This window comes from Sarcophilus harrisii, chromosome 3, assembly GCF_902635505.1.
Source record: "Sarcophilus harrisii chromosome 3, mSarHar1.11, whole genome shotgun sequence".
Taxonomy (NCBI): Eukaryota; Metazoa; Chordata; class Mammalia; order Dasyuromorphia; family Dasyuridae; genus Sarcophilus; species Sarcophilus harrisii.
In genome coordinates this window covers 88,225,084-88,239,345 of record NC_045428.1, presented here as the reverse complement: position 1 = coordinate 88,239,345, position 14,262 = coordinate 88,225,084, and the positions used below count along the sequence as shown (strand labels likewise).

The window sequence follows — 14,262 nt, the reverse complement described above, 5'->3', positions numbered from 1 at the left end:
TTGAAATTCTCCTTCATTTAATTCTTCTCTTTTTGTCCCCAACTAGTTCTTTGTATTCTTTGCTGCCTTTCTTTAGTAAATTGATCCTGTTTCCTGGCTTAACTAATCCATCTTGGTTATCACTTTAAAATGTACACTACTCATATCATTAGCCTCCATATCCAATCCCATATCTTAAAGAGACATCTCTCTTTGGATACCTGTAGTTACCTCAAACTCAAGATAGCTAAAAAAAAGTATCACCTTACTCACAAGTTAGTTCCCCCTATCAACTTCTTTGGCATTTACAGTGGTAATTCTATTCCCTCAATTACTGAAGGTTTCTTTTTTTAACCAATCACTTAGTAAGTTCTCAAGAGTCTTCCTTCAAAGCTCATCATTCATAACTATGCTTTTATTGAAATCACCAGGGCCATCACCCTTTGTTAAGTCTTCATCATTTCATGCCTGAGCAACTTTTAACTGTTTCACTTTATTACCCACAACTTATCAACAGAGTCCCTCCAGTCAGGCTGCTCTCATCATTGTTCCCCAAACATATTCACTGCCAACTCTAATTTTCTGTTCAGTTGGCTAAAAATCCCTTCTCTTCTCATTGAGATCCAGCCTTCAGTGAAGCACTACTGTGTCCACGAGGTCTCGTTCACAGCCATTCCAGTCACCATTGACTACATGGACTCTTAACTCCTTTAGCAACATCCCCCAGTTATGCTTTCTTAATCATGGCCCTCCTCCTCACCCCTCAAATGAATCTTATACAATGAATCCACTATTTATAAGTGATCCCTAAAAATGCCTTTTCCTGAATTATCTGGATTTTTTTTCTGCATTTCCCCCCCACTTTCTTATGAGATATTGCTTACACTTAAAATAAGCCTCTTCTTTTAAAAAATGCCAATGTCTTTGAGAGCATTATAGATTGGTGACACTGTGGGAATTATTTCAATCAGCTTATTCCCCTTCCCCTATCTAGCAATGATCAGCTGCACAGAGGTAATGAGAGTTCTCCACCAGGGAAGGAACATTTTGGGAGGTAAGTCCTGCCTGGGGAGGTATGAAAGTGGAGGCTGCAGGTGGTATGAGGACACTTGGCCTCTCTGTGTTTCAGAAAAGGAAATTAGCAGGAGGACAAAGCATGGGAAAAAAGAAGAATTAAAAGCAACCTAGCTCTGAAAGTCACAAGCTTTGTGACCATGGGCAAGTCAATTAATTTTTCTGAACCTTTCCTTTTCTTTAAAATAGAGATACTTCAAAGTTAATCTTAGTCATCTATAATTATATAAATAATTCTTTTTCCCTCAGGAGAAGTAGAACAATACATCTAGTCTTTTATGAGCTTTAAAAAAATTGTAAAATAGTATTTATTATATGGGATAGTTCTCTGGGAAGAAGAGGAGGAAGTATACTGAGCAAAACTAAAATGATGCAAAAACAAAGATGATGATAAAACTTATTTTTAAAAGAAAATAAAAATGAATTTTTATTGACATATTTTGTTTTTATATCATTTTCATTTTTCAATGTATTTAACCTTCTCCTTATCTGTTACAATGAAAAATCCTGACTTTATATCAGTATTCCATATTCATGATCCCCTCCTCTGTAAAAAAGAGAAGGAAATGGCTTTTCACATCTTTTCTTAGGAGACAAATGCTTAGGACAGTACCTGGTATGCAGTAGGTACTTAATAACTATTTATTGATTATTATGTTTTCTTTACGATGTTTTTCCATTGTTTTAGTCAACTGTGTGCACTGTTCTCTGGGTTCTGATTGTTTTACTTTGTGTCAATTTTCCCCTTACTTCTCTGTTTTCATCATATTCATTGCTCCTTATGGCAAAATAAAGATTGCATTACAGTCATGTGCCATATGTTGTTGGAACACTTCCCAGTTGATGGGCATTCACTTTAGTTCCAGATTTTTGCTAGTATAAAAAAAATGCTGTTATAAATATTTTGGTATATATGGGACCTTTCTTTTCTGATATTTTGGTACAATTTATATCTTTTGAAATAAATCAATTGATTCCTTCCCATGTAGTATTGTTATGTTTGTAATTTATTTAAATTTGTACATTTGACCTAAAAGAATACTTTTTCTTTTTTTGGAGGGAGAATCTGATCTGACTTTTCATTAGAATAGCAAAATTTTGTTGTTTTGGCATACGAATTCTCTCCTCTGCTGCAGACAGATAAGCAACCCAACTGTAACTTATGGAATTTGACTTTGACTGGCAGTACTGAGAGTTTGTATGAATTGTTCAATGCTCACATAGCTGGTCTATGTCAGGGGTGAGACAGGAACTTAGATCTTCCTGACAAATACTAAGTTCATCTTTCCATCAAATGGGCCACTCAACTCTCAATTATCTATGCTAAATGCAGAAAGAGATGGAATAGAATTAAACCCTCAGAAACAGATTTCTTCTTAACAAATAATTTCATCTTCCAATTTTGCATTCTAATGGGTATGTGTGAGGAGAAGTAAAATTGATTGACTTTTATCCATATCAGCTCCTGAGTTTTCCTTTCTTATCTTCTGAAATTGTAATAAAAAATCGGTAACCTTTTAGAAAGATCAGGTCACAAAGGGAAATTGAGAAGGAGAGATAGGTAGCAGAGAATCAGCTCTTCCTTTCTTGGATAACTATGCAAAAAGTCAGTCAAATAAAGGTGCATTTAAACATAAATGGAAACCAAAACAATAACTTCATTCATAACATAATGATGTCTATGCATTTCTAGCAAAAATGGGATGTTCATGAGTCTTAGTACCATTGTGATTTCTAACTTTATATTTGGGGAAATCGAAGCAGTTTCTAATCATGCTGCCCTTCCAAATCCTTACCATCAGGATAGCTGAAAAGATAAATTGAATTTACTGTTTTCTTGTATTTCTCACTGAGAATGGTCATATGAATAACACTGCAGTATTATCTAAATGGAAGATAGTATTGATTAATTTTCTTTAATAGCAAATAAGGTTTTAAGTGGCTTTCCCTATTATTTTAAATGTTGCTTCCAGTTTATCTGATTGGTTACAATAAAATGAGGATTACCTGCAAATTATCCAAGATGATCCGGAGGGAATGCACTTGTCTCCGGACAGCATTTGAAAACTTCTCATAAGTGGCTGCATCATACTCACTCATATTAATCTCTTTTAACCTGAAGTGAGAGAAGGGAAAATAAAGCAATGTAAATCATGTAACATAAGTTGTCTATATCTAACAAAACCTTGCTAGGCTACGTAAAATGAATTCTAAAAACCCTGGTAAACTCAAGGGAGGGGAAGTAAGAGGAGAAAAGGAGAGAGCAATTTCTGTCTAATAGCTTCAAAGGACAGAGAAAATTTAAAGGTATGTTGAATATGAAATCAATTTTGCTATCTAGTAAATTAGCATGTCAACTTCTTCTAAGACTTAGCAGGTTTAAAAAATGCATGACATATTCTGATTACTGAGCTGCCAATTCATGATAAGGATATTGCTAAATCTTAAAATGCAAGTGCCCAATGCATTGTCAGCACCAAAATAATCACCTCAATCTTATTATGACTGAGAAATACCAAGTCTAATAAATTCATGGATATTAGTTATTGGTTTTATCCACTTCTATCACAACTTAAAAAATATTCAAAACTGTTTTAAAAGTAGTATCTCACTTTTAAATAGGAGGATCTGTTCTACATAGATCCTTCTATGGATTTTTTTCTCTGTATCTGTATCTTGTTTATTGTCATTGATAATCTTAATAAGATTTCTATGACCATGAATGATGATGATATTAGGAGAGGAAACAACGATTACTCTCAGAACGTGTATGGAAAGTTTCTTGTTCCTCTTGTTCCTCTAAATTGGTCAAATATTGGAAGCACAACTCTCAGTCTATTTTGAAATTTCTGTCCAAAGTATATTTTTTATCATGTAGTACTAGAACTGGAATTCAGTGTGAAAAAATTTGGTTTCCATATTGGCTATTTTACTACTTTCTCCAAAAATTTATCTAAGCTTTGTAAAAAAAGAACTTGGCAATCACAGTGTGGGACAGTGGAAAAAGTCCTCACTGGCTTTGGGGTTTAGAGGTCCTGTGGTTCAGATCCTGGCTCTGCCACTTTGTGACGTTGGGCAAGTAACTTTTTATGTGCCTTACTTTACTCATCTGTCAAATATGGGAATTGGATTGGATGAATTCTAAGGTCCTACAGGCTCCAAACCTGTACTCTTCTGCTATTGTCTGTGTTTATGGTAGATTTTTAGAGCTGTTATCACATTACTTTACCAGATATACTATCTTAACAAGTGAAATAGTTTCAATGTTGCAAGAAAAATGTTGTACCAGAACGAGGTCACATTCACTATAGGTTTTACATCTTGTTGACATATTTTATGTTTCTATCTGGAGGTCTCCTTGTGGTCCTCCATGAGATTAGCAGATTTGTTTAATGAATCAAGCTAGATGTTTTCTGTATTAATGCATATAATGGGTAGCCTGCTACTTGTTACTTTTGTGGCTAAGGAGGTTATGTGTTCTTTTCCAAAGGAGGGATATCTTAACTTACACTGTTAAGGACAATAGAAACAGGATTTTATCTGAAGAAAACCCTACTTCACCATATTTTGAGTTTTAGGGAGGAACTAATAAGGTTGGGTCCCATTCATAGATATCTCTTTACTAAGAGAGTAGAATTATCTCTGGTTATAGGCCTTTGAGGAAAAAAAAAAGTCACATACAAGGAGCAGAAAACTATGAAAGAAGGACTAGAGGAAGAAGCTTGAAGCAGAATAGGCAAAATAATAACTTTTTAGCCACTGGATTTGAAAAGTTTTCCAATGTCAATATTATCCAATCCATAAAGCATTATACTTATAAATGTATTTTGCTACCTTATGAGTCTTCAGAGGAAGCTAGATGGTGCTATGGATAGAACACTGGCCTGAAGTCAGGATTTGAGTTTAAATCTGCTTTAGACACTTAACAGTTATAGTTGTGTGACCCTGGGCAAGTCACTTAACCCAAATTGCTTCACCAAAAAATAAACAAATAAAAAAGAATCTTTAGTAAGTAACTTATCAGAAGTATCTATGTGGGGGGTGTGACCTACTTTAGTGGATACTGATGAAATCAAGCATGTTTGGAAGTACTAAAGAAGCTTAATCAAAATTGTGAGAGACTTGTACCCTAGACCCTGGAACCACTATGGGTTGATTATGCCTTTTCATATTTCCAAAGGCTCTGTTTAGTGTTATATAACAACCCATGAATTTTTTAGATGCTGATTTATTTTTTCTGATAGGTTATTATTATTAATATTATTTAATTTAATTTAATTTAATTAATTATTTAATGACATTAATATTGTCATTTTGAGTCAGTTATATATGGTTCTATGAAGAAAAGACATGAAATTCAGGATATCAGGATAAACATAGATTAGGATCTATTAAGTTGCAGTGTCTGCTGTTGCCAAAGCTGGTGTTTGCCTTAGTCTCTTCTCTTTGTGTGTACAAACACCTTATTTGTCCAGTTCTTGTGCTGGCTTAATGTTTTAATTCCAATGTCATTAGATCCTAGTGTAGCATGGATAGAGCAGAGAACTGGAGGTCAGGAATCCCAGAATTCAAATCCTGCCTTAGACAATGATTAATTCTATGATTATGGGCAACTAATCAACAAACATTTATTAAATACCTACTATATGCCAGGCACTCTGCTAAGCACTAGAGATACAAAAAGAGATAAAAGACGATCCCTGCCCACAAGGAAATGACAATCTACTGGGGGACACAACAAGCAAACAAATATATACAAAGCAGGCTTTGTACAGGACAAATAGGAAATAATTTGCAGAGGGAAGGCACTGTGTTTGAGGAAAGCTTCTTACAGAAGTTGGAACTCAGTTGGAACTTAAAGGAATCTCTAACTTAAGGTCAAAGCAGAGGAAGGAGAGTGTTCCAGGAATAAGGGACAGCTAGAATAAAATGCCCTGAGTCAAGAAATGGATTGTCTTTTTCATGGAATATCCAGAAGGCTAGTATTACTGGCTCAGAGAATACATATTGGAGGGCAAGGTGTAAGAAGATTAGGAGGAATTAGAAGAATAGGAGGAAGTTAGGTTATGAGAGGCTTTGAATGCCAAAAAAGAGCATTTTATATTTGCTCCTGGAAGCAAGAGGAAGACATTAGAGTTTACTGAGAAGGAGTTACATTATTGGACCTACACTTTGGGGAAATTACTTCAATGGCTGAATAGAAGCTGGAATGAAGAAGGGAGAGGCAGGCAACATGGCTCTACCTCCCCACAAGCTGGTTATTATAATAGTTCATATATAAGGAGATAAGGACCTGCAACAAGAGTCATGAGTAAGTCACTTAATCTTTTTGCCTCAGTTTCCTTATCTTAACTACTACCTTCCTCATATGATGGTTGTCAGGATTAAAGCAATAATATATGTAAAGCAACGTGTAAAACTCAGTGTTTTATTAGACTAATGCTAATTTTAGATCATATTTTCTTGTTAAATAGATTTATATCATTTCCTTTGTATTATCCTGGAAGAGTAAATCTTATAATTATATGTTTAAGCTTTTTAATGACAGCGGATAAATTCAGTCAACTCATCTAATAGTTAGGACATGCCTATAATTCAGATTTAGAGAACCATTGAACGTGGGCTCGGTCAAAAAACTCAGTTTAATTTTGTATGATCTAGGATGTAAAGAACAAGAGTAGAATGTCTATATGGATACCTATAGTTCTGGATAAATCCCAATTATAGGATTCTTTGGTTCTCTTCTAATCTGCTTTATTCTCTAATATGGTTATTGATGTATCTATCTCTTCTGTGATACCTTCTCTGTTTTTTTAAAATTTTCTTCTTTCTTTTTCCTCCTTCTTCCTTGTCCTTACCCCACTTTCCCTATTTCTTGCTCCCTTAGATATGTTAATGAATCTGTGATATACTTGGTATAGGTACCAGTAGACATCATAAACTCACCATCCATTCACATTTTGTGGCATTCTCATCTATGTTATTTTATAAATCCTCCATTCAAAGTGCTAGAACCTTTCCTTAAGTTAAAGAAATTTGGAGATAAAAATGTAGGAAATGGGCTGTCCATTCATTACCTCTCATTCCTGTTACATATCCAGCATATCTTTCTTGTTCATATATGTTCTTAAAAGTCTCATATCATTTCTTGTATTCAAGTCATTATTGGTAACATTATAACTTAAATATAACCACCATACATCCTAACATTGGGCTCTGGGCTGGGTTTAATCTTAATTTTTTTTCAAAATTCTATGGTTTGCTGCTGTATCATACCTCTGGTGAGAAAAACTGGCATTAAAGAGGTAGTCTATTATGGCAGCTTACATTTTGGACCCATCAAAAATATTGGGAATTGCCAAGTGAAATCTAACATAATCTTTTGTTTTTATTGTTTTGAGTCCATATGTTAGTGCAAGTTTTTTTCTATTTACTGTCATACTGTTGTTCATTTCTCTTGTCTTTGTTCTATCTATCTATCTATCTATCTAACTGTCTGTCTGTCTGTCTGTCTCCTAGCATCTAATACAGTCTCTGGCATAAAGTTGATTAATAATAAATGTTTGTTGTGAAAACTTGACAATTTCCTTTTTATTTTGATCAAGAATACAAGAGCTCCATGAAGCTGTGTGGTATAGTGGATAGAGCTCTGAAATCAGGAAAACCTAGAGTCAAATCTCACACAAATGACATATATTGGCTATGTGACCACAAGCAAGTCACTTAACCTCTCAAAATCCCAGGCAGCTAGCTTTCTAAGACTGTAAGGTAGAGAGTAGCTGCATTTCCTCATCTAGGAGTTTCCCTTACAATAAAACTATTGATCTAGTCTCTCAAAGTGAGTATGTATGTGTATATATATATATATATATATATATATATATATATATATATATTCACACACACATATGTTATGTATATAAATTAGCATACATGCAGTTGTATATGTATATGTGTGTGAACATGTATGTGTGTATATATACACGTTTATATATAGTGTATGTGTGCATGCACATACACACACACACACACACACACACACACACACACAATTTCAATAGACTTCCTGACCACTGGGCTGTATGCCGAAGCAATATGTGTTTTCCATCTGCTTTATTTTTCCAGGATCATGGATAGACTGTTTTCTTTTGAATAACTATATATTTCACTGAGAAGGCTTTGTAATATCCTGGGGCTGCTTGATGTTAATACCCAGGGGATTTTTGAAAAAAGTTATTTTCTTGGTAGCATCTGTCATATAATTTTGTATAATTTTAACACATACATGGGAGGAAAGACTTTGAGGAGAACATTTTAAGATGTTATAAAAATATTTTTATAAAAATTACAGTGGGCTTTTATGCTTTCTATTCTTCTCAGTCAGTAAGTGATTGATAAGAAGTGATCTCTTCTGGAAACTCGTTCAGCATCTAATAGTGACTACTACTTAGTAGGTGCTTCATGATGGCTTACCAACTGACCTGAGAAAGAATAACTGTTTTCTTCCCTTTGTTTTGATCAAGACTTCATCTGATGCATGTATAAAATTTTTGTCAGTATGAAAAAGGACACAAATAGATTAGAGGTGTGAAAATATTTCTTTTGGTGGGGGAATGATCTGGTCTGTGATCTTTTCTATACCCTTGTATTCATCCGTTCTTTGAGATGTCTTGAAAATAAATTCTTGAGTACCTTTAAAAGCATGTGGCTTCCAGCATGGGCTTCTTCTGTATGAATTTGTTCAGGTCGAGTTCTTCTTGATTCCATATTCTTAAGTGCTATTGCTGCCTGTCACTTCAACAAAGTCTGAGGTATCAAAAGACAAAGGTGGTGGATCTAACACTGCTGCTGATAAAAATAGGTTAAAAAACAACAACAACAATAATGTCAAGAGAGCCGTTTCTTTCTTCTGATTTTATCTAAAGGTGAGCAGAATGATCTTACTTAGTTGGATCTTAATGCAAAGCATATTTTTGCTTGATCGATTTTTGTGAAGTGATATTGTTCATGATGTTCTAATTTCTTTTTCTGTTAAGTTTTGCAAATTAACTGGTAGTCTAAATAGTTGTTTACGTCACTGCTTTTTGGCAAGAGGATAAAGTATAAAGACTTTGAACAGGTTGGAATGAAGTGCCCATAATTACTTGCAGTGTATCATTTTTTATTCCTTCTAATTTGGCATTTACTTTGCTTTAACCAGTAGATTCTTTGATTGCACACACATGGCTGCTTCCAAAATGACAACTATGCCTGTAATCATTTATTTACTGTTCAGATATAGTTAATTTTACTTTATGATATTGAACAGAGCTTGACACATCCAATGCCTATGAATTCTATGTTATAGAGCACAAAGCTTCTGAATATAGGACTTTGATCTCTTTCAATTTTGTGATTTATAGTCACATTTTCCAATATAATTTTTACCATTCTCCTCTGGGTCTATCTTTACACTTAAGTCATTAAAGATTAAATATGCTGCTTTATTTGGAGAATTTTTCCAAAGTCATCACAGAATTTTTCTATTTCCTTAACCTTTATAATTAGTTTTGGTGCATAAGCTGAAAATTTTTTAAAAATAAATTTTTATTGATAACTTCAGTTTTTACATCCACCCAAGTTTCCTCTTATGGTCTTCCATGTCCTATCCAAGAAAAGCATTTCAGATAACAAAGAATATTAAAAAAAAAAAGAAGAGGAGAAAAATAATCATCAAAATTAATTAATAGACTCCCTTAAATCTGAAAATATATACAATACTCCACATCTGTGGATCTTCTACTTCTGCAAAGGAATAGTGGGAGGTAGCTTTTAATGCCTCTTCTTTGGGTGCATGTTTATTCTTTGTAATTCTGTAATATTCATTTAGATATTTTTCTGCTGGCCATTCTTTCCATTGTGCCACTGTGTGGACTGGACTGTTTCTTGGTTCTCTTTACTTCACTCTGCATCAGTTCATGTGAATCTTTCCATACTTTTCTGTAGTCATCATGTTAATAATTTCTCATAGGACAGCAATATTCCATTACATTTATGTATCATAATTTGTTTTGTCACTTCCCAATTAATGAGCTGCAGTTTTTTCAGGGTGGTTTCTTTGCTTAATTAAGCTCCTCATTAACACTGTATGTTGAGAAGAATTTCTCTTCAAATCAAACCACTCAAAATAATTCTGGTTCTCACTGAGACCTGGATTCCTTCTGACGATCCCTAGCAGATGGTTAAACTCTTATTTTTTTTCGTCATTCACAAATGTTCCAATTTCATGTTTATGAAACTGAAATTCTTTAATCAGATTCAAACCTTTCATCATTCCATCTTTCTCTCTGCCTCACTGCACCTGACTCTGTTCTCTATCCTCATGGTGACATCTAGTCCCTCTAATTCTCAGTTCTTGATCAGGTTATCACTCCTTCAGTGTTTGTCTTTCCATCCTTTCCCTTTTCTGACTCCTTGGGGAAGCAGTTTGACTCTACATTATTTCTTATCATTGAATCCCTTGATTCCTTCTCCTACTGCTGATTAAACTTTGGTGTAATATTACAACAATTTATTGCCTTTGCTCCTATTTACATGCTACTGAATGGAGCACAAAAAAAAAAAAAAAAATTATACAATCATTCTGACCAAGTTCACTGCAAATGCATGTTACATTATCTCAACAGGGCTCATTGCAACAAGACAATCTTTTTACAACTTCCTAATCTATTTGCTCTCCCACTCACCACAGAGAGTATTCTAAACCTTTTCATTCCTCTTCAAGTTGCCCATGGCATTCCTTAGCCCTATCCTTTCAGCTGAAGAACTCACCTCACATTCAATTGAAAAAATTAAGTGCATTTTCCTTGTATTTTCTTCTGATCTCATGGAGGTTGGAGGAAGGGGGAGAACCTAGGTGGTGCTGTAGATAGAGCATAGAGTCTGGAGTCAGGAAGTCTGAATTAAAATCTGGCCTCAGACACTTGCTAGCTATGTGAACCTGGGCAATTTAACCCTGTTTTTAATCTCAATTTCCTACTTTGTAATGAATTGGAGAAGAAAATGATGTATCTTTGCCAAGAAAATCCTAAATGGGATCATGAAAAATTAGACATGACTGAAATAAAGAAAAAACAAATAAAAATTCTTTTCTCACACTTAAAAGTTTTCCCCTCCTCTCTACCCCTTTATCCCAGACTCTCATGAATACTTGTCAAGGCAAATTCCTGTGCATGTGCTCTTGATCCTATTCTATCTTATCTTCTCCAGTTGATTATCCCCTCTATCATCACCACTCTCTAACCTTCAGAATCTCCCAGTTCACTAGTCTCTTTCCTACTGCCTAGAATAACTTTATATAACTCCCATCCTTAAAAAACTTTCACTTGCTCCTACATCTTTTTGGTTCTGGCTAAACTCCTTGAGAAAGCCATCTGTATTTGATGCCTCTACTTCTCTTCTCACTTGATTCCAAACTCTGCCATTTGGTTTCTGATTTTATCATACCACTGATGTGGCTCTCTCTAAAGTTATAATGATCTCTTCATTGACTAACTCAATGGACATTTCACATTCCTTTTCTTTTTTCCTCTTTTCAGACTCTGACATGGTTAATCACCTTTTCCCCCCCAGACACTTGGTTCTTCTCCAACTTGTGTATGACTGTATCTTCTCAGTCTCTTTTTCTGGGTCTTTTTTCAGTGTATACTCTCTAGGACACCTCTTCTCCTTCTCTACTGTCTCTTAGTGCCATTTATATTGTATACACACTGCAGGTAGGTTTGTATGTTTCCTCTCATATTAGCATGTGGGCTCCTTGAGAGTAGGGACCATGTGCTTTCATTTTTCTGTATCCCCAGTGGTTAGCACAGTGCTTGGCATATAATTAGCAACTTAATAAATGCTTATTGACTGCTGACTGACAGTCAATGCTTGTTAATTGATTGTTAGACTGTAAATGGACAATGAATTGAGACCGGAATCAAATAATAAGGTAAATTGTTTTCAGGAAAAGGGAAGGATCTTTAATCATCCCAAATTTCTCCTTGAGCCAAATGCTCAGTTTTTTAATAAAACTACTCTGCTGATGTCATATCACCACAAATCATGGGACTTTAGCCTCTGAAAAACTAAAAAGTATTGTTGTTCAGAGGGAACTAGAAAGGCATCTGTGTTTTTTTTTTCCTTTTGGCAGGTTGCCACACAAAATAAAAGAATGACAAAGGAGACTCAGAAGAGAGGATGCCATCCAAGAAGTATTTTAGCAAAAAAGAAGAGACTGGTCATGTGGTAAAGGAGAGGGGCAAGGGAAGGATAGCTTGTTTGTCTCCCAGATAATAATTTCACAATGTCAGGAGAAAAGGAGGAAAGTACTCAGCATATTGGATGGATTCTATGTGATAAGCATATGGGAAGTCATGAACAAGACATGTTCATGGGGCAACCAGGGAGGAATTGCTATCTGTAGCACTAGAAGGAACATCTAAAGCAATGGCATTGCAAAATAATTTGGTTATTTCACAGAATTACAAAATATGAAATTTGGGAGGGACCCAGTGAACATCTAGTAGAACTCTATGAGAGGTGGCTGTCCAGTCTTTGCTTTATTCAATAGATTTTTTTCATTGTTATTAATTTGGAGACTAAGTGAAACATTTTCCTTTCTTAAAAATTTCTCTCAATTAACATTCCCTGCTCCCAACAAAATTCAAGCAGTCTTCTCTTTATTTTTCTCCATGGGTAAGTGGTCAGAAAGAGATTTCTCATCCTTGATTTATGAAAAAGAATGAGTTTGCATATCTGTCCCCAACTATTCTACAAGAGTACTTCCCATATTTTCTATTAGTCCCATGGTATATCATGGCATACTCAGCTTTCTAGCAAATTTGGCATATCTGCCTGTTTATACCTACAATAATTCCAAAGCAAAAATTATTGGTGAATTTCATTAAGCCTATCAAAACAGACTCTTTAGTAGAAATGGGGAGAGGAGAGAAAAATGAGGACTAGTTTCTAATTCTCTATAATTGTTGAAATTGTTGAAATAATTGTAGAAAAAAGCCTTTTCTAAGCTGAGAGTTAAATTCATAAAGAAATGAAACAGCATTTTAATAACAGTATCTTGGATTTCTATAACCCCCCCCCCCTTTTTTTTCCCTAAAGGGCTTTAAAGGCATTTCATTCTAAAATATCACTTATTCTTTTAACATCCCTAACATGAGTGCAATGTAAATTATCACCATTATCATTTTGTATGTATAGAAACTCATGTATATAGATGTTATATTACTTATTTAGATACAAAATGAACAAGCGGCAAAGCTAAGTATAAGGCCAGAATTCTGGCCTCTTGACTCTCTTATTCTGTCTAATGACTGATGGGGGGTTATTGGAGCTACAGCCTTTCCTGAGGGATTGGCAGGCAGGAGGAATTTGCACGTATGTCTCTATTGTTTTGTGCTATTTATTTACAGGATGTATAAGCACATGATGCCAGATGTCCAGAGTGGGAAGAATTCACTAATTCTTGTCTACTTGAATATGTTCCACTTTGAACGTGCACAAGCCCTTTAAGTGTGCTACAAATAAGGAAAGCTGCTGCCCAAACCACCTGCAAAGTACCCAGTTCCAGGATTTCCTGAGAATTTGTTTAACATTTTTCATTTTGGCTGAAAAGTTAACTTGTGTTCTACTTAAATAATAAAAAATAACCTTATGAGATAGAAAAAAGAACTGATGATTAAATAAATGATATAGTAGACAGAGACCAGGCCTTGGAGTAAAAAAGACTTGGGGCTGACCTATATTAGCTGTGTGACCCTGGTCACTTCTGCTAGGTATCATTCTGAGAATATACATTTTAAAGCAGTGGCAGATCTGCACTGGAAGAAAGAGTTTCCTCTTCCAGGACTTCCCTATACTCATGAAATCAGAAGCTGGTTTAAAAACAATGGACTCTAAATCATCTCCAAGATCCCCTTCTCCCCCTGTGGGTCTACCAAGCTTGTTTTCTTTTGACCCTCGACCAAGGCACAAGGAGAGAGTGAACCTGGGCATCCTAGCCCCCAGCCCATATTCTATGCGCATCTCTGCTCCTCAGAGAAATGCTCTCCACTTTGTCCAGTCAGTTTCCTTCCTATTTCCAAAGAGATACCGTCATGCCAACCCCTGGGTCTTTGCTCATGCTTTTCTCCTTACCTGGAATGTCTTTCTTCCCTTCCACCAAATCCC

The 14,262-nt window shown here is 35.1% G+C and overlaps 1 protein-coding gene across 2 annotated transcripts in view; it reads right to left on the bottom strand.

Annotated features, from left to right (window-relative positions):
* VWA8 (von Willebrand factor A domain containing 8) overlaps positions 1-14,262 on the bottom strand; it is a 398,466-nt gene that overhangs the window by 36,527 nt on the left and 347,677 nt on the right. Inside the window, exon 40 of one of the 2 annotated variants that reach the window (XM_031958441.1) lies at positions 3,061-3,169. In XM_031958441.1, the coding sequence (XP_031814301.1) occupies positions 3,061-3,169 (109 nt within the window). Of the gene's footprint in view, positions 1-3,060; positions 3,170-8,754; positions 8,860-14,262 lie in introns of those variants that run through there. The other variant, XM_031958442.1, reaches the window with a different exon arrangement.